Source organism: Mya arenaria, chromosome 12 (genome assembly GCF_026914265.1).
Source record: "Mya arenaria isolate MELC-2E11 chromosome 12, ASM2691426v1".
NCBI classification, from domain to species: Eukaryota; Metazoa; Mollusca; class Bivalvia; order Myida; family Myidae; genus Mya; species Mya arenaria.
Window position 1 is genome coordinate 45,390,382 of NC_069133.1, and position 12,323 is coordinate 45,402,704.

The 12,323-nt window shown below is 35.1% G+C and overlaps 1 protein-coding gene across 3 annotated transcripts; it reads right to left on the minus strand.

Annotated features, from left to right (window-relative positions):
- Window positions 1-2,540: 2,540 nt before the first annotated feature.
- On the minus strand, window positions 2,541-7,363 carry LOC128212197 (hydroxylysine kinase-like). Of its 3 annotated transcripts, none has more exons than XM_052917524.1 (6): window positions 7,277-7,363; window positions 4,580-4,802; window positions 4,310-4,423; window positions 3,944-4,074; window positions 3,328-3,499; window positions 2,541-3,096 (listed from the first exon to the last, which is right to left on the minus strand). In XM_052917524.1, exons 2-6 carry the CDS (start codon window positions 4,800-4,802, stop codon window positions 2,615-2,617), a joined length of 1,122 nt encoding a protein of 373 aa, XP_052773484.1. In that variant the 5' UTR covers window positions 7,277-7,363; the 3' UTR covers window positions 2,541-2,614. The 3 variants fall into 3 exon arrangements, with proteins under 3 accessions (XP_052773484.1, XP_052773485.1, XP_052773482.1); XM_052917525.1 differs by lacking the exon at window positions 7,277-7,363 and adding an exon at window positions 5,944-5,996; XM_052917522.1 differs by lacking the exon at window positions 7,277-7,363 and adding an exon at window positions 5,866-5,979.
- Window positions 7,364-12,323: the final 4,960 nt, after the last annotated feature.

A 12,323-nucleotide genomic window follows, 5' to 3' on the forward strand; every position in this document is an offset into this window, starting at 1 on the left:
CACCTGTTTGACGCCGGCACCACTGTGACGATGTTACCCAATCAAATAACCAAGTGTTAAACACAATTCTAAAAAGAAAAAAAGTACGCTGTACCGGAACGGACGAATACATTGAACATTTATAAACGGACCAATACATGGTACAGAAAGGAACCAATACTTTGTACCAAACCGGACATAATAGGACAAATACGCTGTTCAGAATAGGACTAATTTACGCTGTGAATACAAAATAGGACAATTTTGCTGAACATTAGATCAGGAATAAAACGCTGTACATACAAAATATGACAACTACGCTGAACATACAAAATCGGACAAATACTCTGTGCATCCAAAATCGGACCAAAACGCTATCCATATAGAACAGGATTAATACTCTGTATATACAGAATAGAACTTATACGCTGTACATACAGAATAGAACTAATACGCTGTATATACAGAATAGAACTAATACGCTGTACATACAAAATAGAACTAATACGCTGTATATACAGAATAGAACTAATACGCTGTACATACAGAATAGAACTAATACGCTGTACATACAGAATAGAACTTATACGCTGTATATACAGAATAGAACTAATACGCTGTACATACAGAATAGAACTAATACGCTGTATATACAGAATAGAACTTATACGCTGTACATACAGAATAGAACTTATACGCTGTATATACAGAATAGAACTTATACGCTGTACATACAGAATAGAACTTATACGCTGTACATACAGAATAGAACTAATACGCTGTATATACAGAATAGAACTTATACGCTGTACATACAGAATAGAACTAATACGCTGTATATACAGAATAGAACTTATACGCTGTACATACAAAATAGAACTAATACGCTGTATATACAGAATAGAACTAATACGCTGTACATACAGAATAGAACTAATACGCTGTACATACAGAATAGAACTTATACGCTGTACATACAGAATAGAACTTATACGCTGTACATACAGAATAGAACTAATACGCTGTACATACAGAATAGAACTAATACGCTGTATATACAGAATAGAACTTATACGCTGTACATACAGAATAGAACTAATACGCTGTATATACAGAATAGAACTAATACGCTGTACATACAGAATAGAACTAATACGCTGTGCATACAGAATAGAACTAATACGCTGTACATACAGAATAGAACTTATACGCTGTACATACAGAATAGAACTAATACGCTGTACATACAGAATAGAACTTATACGCTGTACATACAGAATAGAACTAATACGCTGTACATACAAAATAGAACTAATACGCTGTACATACAGAATAGAACTAATACGCTGTACATACAGAATAGAACTAATACGCTGTACATACAGAATAGAACTAATACGCTGTACATACAAAATAGAACTAATACGCTGTACATACAGAATAGAACTAATACGCTGTACATACAAAATAGAACTAATACGCTGTACATACAGAATAGAACTAATACGCTGTACATACAGAATAGAACTAATACGCTGTACATACATAATAGAACTAATACGCTGTACATACAAAATAGAACTAATACGCTGTACATACAGAATAGAACTAATACGCTGTACATACAGAATAGAACTAATACGCTGTACATACAAAATAGAACTAATACGCTGTACATACAGAATAGAACTAATACGCTGTGCATACAGAATAGAACTTATACGCTGTACATACAGAATAGAACTTATACGCTGTATATACAGAATAGAACTAATACGCTGTACATACAGAATAGAACAAATACGCTGTACATACAGAATAGAACTTATACGCTGTATATACAGAATAGAACTCATACGCTGTATATACAGAATAGAACTAATACGCTGTACATACAGAATAGAACTTATACGCTGTATATACAGAATAGAACTAATACGCTGTACATACAGAATAGAACTTATACGCTGTATATACAGAATAGAACTAATACGCTGTACATACAGAATAGAACTTATACGCTGTATATACAGAATAGAACTAATACGCTGTATATACAGAATAGAACTAATACGCTGTACATACAGAATAGAACTAATACGCTGTACATACAGAATAGAACTAATACGCTGTACATACAAAATAGAACTAATACGCTGTACATACAGAATAGAACTAATACGCTGTACATACAAAATAGAACTTATACGCTGTACATACAGAATAGAACTAATACGCTGTACATACAAAATAGAACTAATACGCTGTACATACAAAATAGAACTAATACGCTGTACATACAAAATAGAACTAATACGCTGTGCATACAGAATATATTAGGAATATATAAGGACTATTGACATTTGCATTGCCAATGTGTTGGGCAGAAAACGACCAATGCAATGTACGGAAATAAACCAATACATTCCACAAAAGAAACTCACACACTGAATAATACATACAACAGAAATTAATTCATATCATGCAAAGAAAAGGAGCAAAACATATAATAATCACGTCGAATTTATTCATACAGAGTTTATACAATTTATATATTAAGCATTGTTTATTTTTCGAAACGCATTGTGTTATAAATTTCATTTTTAGGCGTGAAATTGACGAAACTCCGTGCTTTCTATACCAAACTTTTAATATCATAACATTTGAGTATTTCATTCCAATGTCCGAATAACTCTTTTTTCGACATACTCCAAAGTTTTCTTAACACTGGCCATCCACGATCTGCAGTTTTTAAACAGTAGGTATTTGAAGGATTTTTCTTGTGTTCTAGCGCTCCATATGTAAAGGACTGGGCCAGTCTAGCCGCTATGCACTCCTTTATGACCTTTGTGTCGGCGCCATTAAGGTCAAAGACACTCAAGTATCCCGCAAGCACGTGACCGCCAGCGTCTAATGGGTCAAGGCCGTGTTTGCTTTCAATCATCATATATGCCATTGTAATGGATATTTCAAACACATGGTACTCGTAAACTAGGTCACCAAAGTCAAGGACACCAATGACGCCATATTCAGATGGAGTAGTACTAAGGGTGCCATCTTGCGTTTCTCTCCGACGGACTATAATATTGCCTTCGTTCAAATCACCATGGATGGCTCCTAAAATGAAAGTAAATAAGAACAAAAAAGCGTATGTATGTGCACTTCACAAAAAGTAACGAAGTAGATATTTAGCAGTTGTCATGGCTGTTCTGTATTAAATGTACGCGTATGTATTATTGCGACATGATGAACTAAATTAGTAGGGCAGTACCAACAACTGTATTACTTTTATTGACGTGTAACAAGCACTAACAACTGTATAATCCTCGATGTACCGCATAACCGTACCTCTTTGCAGCTGGCTATTTTCAAGAACGTTTGTTTTGAATTCTCGTATGACGTCACGAATCAATTTTCTGTCTTCACCATCATCAATGACATCAACAAGGCTCCCTAAATCACCGACCTCTCTCAGGTTCCAGTGACGTGTGTGACATTTCAGGGCGTCTGGGTAGAAGTCCTATAAAATATACAATAAAACGTTTTAAAATAAACGATATAAATATATATAAATATATACAGTCGAAACCCGTTGGGTCGAACTCCCAGAGACCGGCGAAAATACCTCGAGCCTCGTAAAAATCGAGCCAAGCGGGAATGCTAACCTTCAGTAAATAGAAATCGGTCCTTTACATCCAGTTCGAGTCAACGAGGAATTCGAGCCATGCGATTTTCGAGCCAACGGGGTTAGAATGTAATAATTATGCTTGCCAATTGTAAGGCTTACGATAACGAACACATAGCCAAACAAATGTAAAAGGACAATTTTATAGATAAAAGGTAAGGAGGAATACAAACTATATAAATGAAATACATCGAATGCATCGTTTAAAAGAATGGCATGTTTAAGCTTTGTAAAAAAGCTAGTAATTTTCAACAGACAAATCAGGTGCGTGTGACGAACCTTTAGCGCGCGATCAATTTTCGCCGCCATCATGCCAACTTGGAAACACAAATCCGCAGTGTATGGTTTGTTGTCCAGTGTTTCTCCGGGTACAAATTCGAATAGGCGAACAAGGAATTCCTTTGTTTCACCTGGAATTGAAATGAAGAAATAAATACCATCGCTTTTATTTAGTCATGTAAAGGTATACACACTAAAGCATGTGTTATAACTGCAATCCAGGATCCGCCCCTAAAGGCTAGAGCAAGTTAGGAAGATGACTGACTTGTGCTTTTATAACTAGAAACACGCGAGTTTCATTTGTTTTAATTTATTTCTTAACGATTTAACAGGGGTAATAGTTAATATATTATCTTACATCGCTACCTGTTTTGTTAGGAAATCGTTGGAGAATGTATTGTCTTCCATCTTTTGTAAGAACCGGACGTGACGTCACTATTTCAGCTCTTGCGACGCACTCAATAGCTCCATGCATAACGTCTGATATGTAAAGACATTATCACATACAGTACATGTGCAAGTACAGAGTTTTTATTCCTGGAATACCAAACATTCTGAGATTACTATACCAGTCAATACTCGTGTAGTGATATTATCATGCATATAATTGTAAAATCACAAGTCCAAAGTACTTACCAACAAATTCTTCTCTTTTTGAATCGACAGTATTGAGAACCTTGAAAACATAACCATTTGGTGAGACCTTTACTATGTTTTCATTGGTCGACAAGTCACTAACGTGCACGAGGATGTTGACGTCATCATAACTATCAAGAAACATCTGTTTAGTGACGCGCATGCCATAAGCATCGAACACAACTCTCATGACGTCATGTTCTTCTAGCACTGGTCGCTCCATCTGTAATATCATGGCAGAGTAAAGTCACTCGTTCACGTCTGAGTGGTCAGACATTGAAATATCATTAAAAATTCAAAATATATTTATTGTTTGTAAATTTATTGATTTTACAATATTACTCTTTTGATCTTTTGGAAATATTGTATTCATTTTCACATTAAACATATTTTGACCCACATTAATTATTAGTCATAATTATTAAAAAATGTGACAAATATGCTTTATTTTCACCGAACAGCGTTTGTATTGGAATTGAAAATTGAATGATATTAGGCATGAATTTACAAAGTCATGTTTACAAGTGCGAGTATCTTCCGGTTGCTGTTTGTTCATTTAAATACGTCAAATTACTTAATTTCAAAAACGCTGCCAACATTAAATATTTGAACAAGTCCCCAGCGCGAAAGAAGGTGATAGTAAAATATATTCCAAAATAATATATATGTACAAACATAACTCTGCATGGACGTTAATTGTCCTGAAAATATCCGATTGGAAGATAAATATTGCAACGAAAGTGCAGGCAGGTATCTTAAATGTTTTATAAAGGTTGACCATAGTCACATGTATATTCATTGGTGCGAAAGAAAAAATAAATTTTGTCTTTCCCCAGAATAACGCGTCCCAAAGCACCTAATACCCTCCGTTGCATGATACGTTATGGTGAATTTTTATTTCTTCAACTCATTGAAGTGTGTCCGACAGTGACAATGATTATGAAAATACGGTGTTTTGGTAGATATTTAGTCATTGTATTAAATTAATATTTCCATCTAACAATTTCGTCATTTTGTCAATTTAAGGCGATTACCCAAGGCTTTGTGTTGAGTATTTGAACAAAAAGCAACTAATGTTTACAAATGTGGTTTGTTGCCGTAAAGCTGTGCGGCTTTTCTCTAAAAATAGATGTACGTTTGTGTACGTATAATTGAAAAAACAACAACATTAAAATTGAAGGGTTTTGTCCTACGCACATAAAATACAAAACACTCTGTGAAGAAAAACGTAGTATAGCATTGAGGAAGTAATTATATAATATAAATATTATCTTAATAGCACTTACCAGGTGTAAATATCAACAATAACACGGCATTTAAATAATTTTGTCCGCCATTTTGGCTACAGGCAAAACAAAACTCACTTCAACTTGTACTCCCCTATACACTGCCTTGCAGAACGGCTCGCTAGTTTTACAAGTATGTACTTTTATGCCAAAGATGTTGCTTTCTATATGTATGTATCCGTGCCTATATACAGGAATTTGACTTAGTGTTTGGTCTCTTGAATCATATTAAAACCAGACGGATAGTAAAGGTGACCATGATTTTGTCCGAAATCGCAATTTTTGTCGGTAATTGATTATAAAATGACTTAAATATATAATTTCAGACCAAACACTGAGTCAAGTTCCTGTGTGCTAACGCGCATAATAGAGGTGGCAGTTTATTATTGTAAGAATTGAACCCTGAGGACACCGTTCGACACCACAGGAATTTGACTCAGTGTTTGGTTTAAAATGATATATTAAGTCATTATATGACCATATATATAGATAGTATAAGTGACCAGGTCTTTGTCCGAAATTGATGTTTTTTTGTCAGTTTTTGGTCATATAATGACTTAATATATCATTTGAGACCAAACACTGAGTCAAATTCCTGTGTTCGACACTACATAAACGACAATGTCTGATGAGTGTGTCTATTAAAATATTGTAATTAGTTGCATATTTTCATCAGAAAGTAATTTAAACTCCTATTTTGTTATGATTTTCATATTTTGAAGATATCGTCAAAAGACCACAAGACGATGTTTATTGGCAATACTTGAGCAGTTTGGCACAATAACTTATTCACGTTGTCGAAGAATTTTGACGTTTGGAAGCAAACGGACTTTAAAAGAACATATATCGCTCGTAATATTGTCTCAACTCTGAGCTACATAAACACACAGTTTTCGAAAGTTGAAATATATACATAATTATATATTGGCCTTTTTCACCAACTATGACTTTTGAATTGTGGTAGAGCAGTGAAAATAATTCAAATAAAATCGGGCAACTCGGGCGTTTACCTTTTCTTATAATTGCAAACATTTGTTACCAATGATCTTTGATGTTTGTTTGTTTTTTAAAACACTATTTCTGTCTAATTCGATAACTTTTTAGAATGAACATTCTTTTGATGAGATTTCGTTCACGCAATCGTCTGAATCCGATTTATCTTTTTTAATGCCCAATTGATTAGAAAACTGATATTTGCTCTTCATGGACTCCAGTATTTAATCTGTGTTCACTATCTTGCACCGTATGACGGTGCTTTTGCAAACAGTCGCGTGAAACAACAGCGAGCCTTTGACTAAACACATGGTACGGATGACTTGTAACTGCTAATAACCTTATAAATGCAGTCGTTATATAGTAATGCCCCCCAAAATAAGACGGTAAAACTAGGAAGAAAACATAGTTAACTTACATGTCGCAAGTGAATGCTGACAGCAGCTTGAAGAATATGACTTTGAAACAGTTTAAGAAAGTAGAATCCTAACACGCTCCTTGACCTATTTACATGTATATAGTTTAAAGTCTATCAAGAGGAAGAACTCTGTGTTGTTGCTTGGTTCAAGATATTCAGCAGTTGTTTTCCTTGATGAGAAATCAAGGCCACACCAAATTAATGTCTCGGACATTGGCTTTACTGCATCGATTTTTCAAAACAAATATTTGTTTCGTCAAATACCTCTTCGCCCGCTTCTAGATTTTTTTTTATATCAAAACTGTATGTGATCTAATTTGCGTCAAGCACAATCATTCTTAAATAATTGATTAAAACCCGTATATTAAGCGTAGTTACTAGGGTGAATCAAATTATGATATTAAATAAAAGTGTCGACGTAATCGGTAGTCGACATTAGGGGTAAGTTACGAGGTAAGTAGTGGACCCGATATACGGGTCAAACGAAACCATATAGGGTGAGAGCGAAGCTCAAACCCGAATATGGTTTCCTGCGCCACATAAATGACGCAACGCCATTGGTCCAGAAAAGGTATACGGGGCGCAGGAAACCATATTCGGTTTCGAGCTTCGCTCTCAGTCGATCTGGTTACGTTTGCCCCGTATATCCCATATCGGGTCACCTACTAACCCCGTAACTAACAATAATGGGTTGTTCATGTATGTGTATTTTTGGGCGGGAGATATCTGAAACATCATTTTGTTTTAATGTTTACCTATAAGATGTGTATGTGACTGTGGGACTGGCCATCACAAGAGCTAACGAATGTTTAGCTTACCCATGAAAAGCAGTCATGCGTGAAAGGTTAGTAATTAAGTGAGTGATATGTCAGGGGACAGCAGGGGCGGCGCTAGAGTCGGATATACGGTAAGGACCATACAATATAAAACAAGACTGGTAGTTTATACGAGTTTTGTAACTTGGTATTTTAATTAATGCAAATATGAAAGACTCCTGACAAATCTTGTGTAAGGACAATTAAAATATAATCATAGTTTGTTCAAATATAGAATCACCCTGCGTTATCCTTCAATTTAGCAATGGAGAGTTACTTCCCTTGGAAGACAATTTGCCATGAGTGTTTTATTTGCGGCTCATTTTCTTACGGATTTAGACAAGATTTGTGAATATAAATGTGAATTAATTGTAAGATAATTTAGCAGAAATTAAAAACAAATGTTTCTCTTCATTGGCAGAGTATTCAGAATTTAATAATTATTATGTAATTCGTTTATGGCCCACGGTAACATTATCAAATTTAGATAATAAAACATCATACATTATTATCATAAGGCCTAAAAAAAATTGTTTAGGGTAAACTTCCCAACATTTCTAGGTAGGGTAGGTATCGATTTTTTTTTGATTTTTAAAAAAAAAAATCAAAATCTGTCTTAAGTTCAGAGTGTTTTCTGGCACATGGCAGTCTTTCCTACATTACTGTCATTGCCTGACTTTGTTTTATCATATAAACAATAATTCTGATTAAAATCTGCATTTATCCGCCCTTCGTAACTCTCTATTCGCTAACGAATAAAAAAAATTGTGTAAAGATGTGATTGTTTGACTTTTACCATACAATAAATAAACAACGACCAGAATGTGCGCAGTGCATGTGTGTGAATCTTCGGATGCAATTTTGTAATCGATCACCGATACTGGCATATAAATGATAAACAAACTACGTTATAAGGTGTAAATTAAGAAATTTTAGTTTTTCATATACCTGTGCACACCATTGTAAACAATTCTCCTGGATAATTCTCAATTAATTTAAAAAACAAAACAATACTGAACAGATTAAAACAGAATTCAGAGAAAATATCTGTGAGTGTTTTAAAATATGTTTAAACAATCTAATGTAATTTTTTTGTTGAGTTTTGGTACGCATTCATATTCATTTTGGTAAATTTAAAATCAGTCCATTTTCATCGTTTCATAGCTCCTCATAATTTTTTTTTTAAAATCTTTAATTCAATGATCATGACATCTTATGGGTTTGACCTGACTCACTGTTTTAATTCAACTGGATTACAAACCAAGGCAGGCAAGTCAGAAATTGAGGGACTGGCTGTCAGTAATTTAATAAACACGATCATTACGTGGTAAGATTCCGAACGGTTAAATAAGAGGATTCTCATTAATCTCTTCTTATACACAATTTTGATGCTGTAAATGACCACATTCAACGCATGTTTGTCTCTCAGAATCTGGTTTTGCAGCCTATCCCAGAATGAAAAGAAGCGAAAGTCAGGGGCGGTTTCAGGATTTTACGATTAAAGGGGCGCAACTTAGTGTTTCATTATTCTGAGTGTTTTGTAGTTCTTGTTTGTTACCATCGTGTGTTGTGCCCGTATGATGTTAACACTTTTTTGATACATGTTGTGACAAGTGTTGGGTTGTGAGCCCACTGACTGGTTTGAGCCTCCAAAGAATTGTTGCTTAGTCTTCACATACCGCGCCAAGGCAATAACCCCCATTCGGAACTCCTCGGCCATTTTCTACGAAAATAGCCTCGGGTGTATGCCGGTATATCAGTAGAAGTAGTTCGTAAAATTTTGAATTATATCATTAATTAAATGTAGTGTTTTATCTTGTATTTGTGCATCTTAGTTTAAATTGATTGCCAGTGAAGTGTATTATTGCAAACATAATTTATATTCCCGAAAGTTAAGTCATTAAGTTTAACTGCTAAATTGAAATTACTACGCGATTTACTTGCAGCGTAGTTAAAGTATACCGATTTCCGAAACAGTAAACCGTTCATATACACCCGAGGTTGTTTTCGTAGAAAATGGCCGAGGAGTTCCGAATGCAGTTACCCCAACATTCACCAATGACGCTATTTCAGTATATTATGTGTTAAATGTATGTTGTCTTGTAGCGCGGTTCTTCTTGCTTGGTTTTGGTTAAGGGTTCATGCTGGTACCTTTAAACAGGGTTCTGGTTACAGTGTAGGTTACTGCATGGGGTTGTCCATGTATCTTCGATTCTTTCACTTACACTCTCGAACAAATGTACAACAGTCGAAGAATAATGGTTTTTATCAGTTTTTACCATGAGCTGTTTTGTTTCTTTATCCAAAAAATGTATTTTCTTCAAATACCACGAATACAGAGTTAATGTCAAAACCCTTAATGTACACACATTTGGGAACAGTCATAAGAAGCATCAGATCTGTATTAAGTTATTAACATGCCTACGTCTAAAACCTATAATTCTTTAAATTTCATATACCACACGGGTAACAATTTCAATTTTAGCTCGTCTGGTATGATGATAGTCCTAATATATCATTGTCAACGCCAGCGTGCAAAAAAACATTAACCTTTGCCATAAGTAAAAAGACATTGAAGATGTTCAAATGGAACTTATTGCACATACTGTCAGAGACAACACGCATGTTCTTGCAAGGCCCTTAACCCCTGCTTTGTTACCATTATTGAGTCATTACGGCCCTTTTCAATTCAGGCCGATGGCACAGGTTTCGGTGCTCTTCTGACATACGTATATATTATTCCGCTTAAAGGGACTCGCTCATGTTTTTGGACCAACAATTTTTTCCCCCGAAAATGCATCTGAAAACACTTATTTTATAATTATTTTAATCTTTGATACCGAAATTGCATAAAAATGGAGTGCGGATGGAACCCAGGCCGTTACAGTCAAGAAAAAACGATACCTTTACCGCTCGGCCAAGAGAATCATACATATCTTGATGTATATTTTAACCTTTATAAAACACATACAGTCGATCCCTGTTGGCTCGAACTCCTAGTGAACTCCAAGGGACCGGCAAAACGAGGAGATCGAGCCAAGCGAGTTCGAGTCAACGGTGTTGAACTGTAGAAAGCATCAAGTGATAATTTCAATCAACCAATGCCGCTACAGCCTTTTGTTGAATTGCGTTAGAAACGGGTTTGGAAATCCTGGACTTCAAAAACATGATTTGAGCAAATGTCAACATTTGTTAAAGGGTTCCAGTCGTCGCTATCTTTGTTTTAACACTTCTGATGGTTTGACAAACTTTATTTTCTCGTTGACCATGAACGAGTCGATTTCAAGGTTGAGTTCAAGGTCGATAACAAACAATTTTAACAATTACGGAAACTGATTACAGAATGCAGAAACCAACCTCACTGAGTTTTTTTTCGTGTAGGCACTTTTCGAGATAAATGCCATTTAAACTTAATTGACTGGAATAGACATTGTTTTATACTCCAATTCCCAAATGTTGACTTAATACTTACGTCTTGACTCAGATATCGTTTCAAAATAATGTTCAGTTTTCGTTCTTGTGAAAGTAAATGGACAGAAAAGATTGTAATTGTATTTCTTATTTTTTACCATCAATGGTTTGCAAGAAAACTAAGATTTTTACTATCCGGATTTAGAATCTGCCTTATGGGAACGCGTTGTAAAAAAATCTTGTAGCGATCTCGTATTTAGGAGAGATTTTCAACAGTAGAGCTGCACTGTTTATGAAGATTCCTAGTAGCGATCTCGTATTAAGGAGAGATTTTCAACAGTAGAGCTGCACTGTTTATGAAGATTCCTAGTAGCGATCTCGTATTAAGGAGAGATTTTCAACAGTAGAGCTGCACTGTTAATGAAGATTCTTACACGCGATCTCTTATTGAGGAGATATTTTTAACAGGAGAGCTGCACTGTTCATGAAGATTCTTAGAAGCGATCTCATATTTAGGAGAGATTCTCAACAGTAGAACTGCAATGACTATGAGAGTCCTAGTAGCGATCTCGTTTTTTCGGAGATATTTTCAATAGGTAATTGCAATATCAATGAAGAATCCCAGTGGTGGTATTGAATTTAGGAGAGACATTGTTAACAGTAGAACTGGACTGTTAATCAAGCATCCCATAGTAGCGATCTCGTATCTAGGAGAGACCTATCTCATATTTAGGAGAGATTTTTAACAGTAGAACTGGACTGTTTATCAAGAATCCTAGTAGCGATGTCGTACTGAGGAGATATTTTTAGTAGTTGATCTT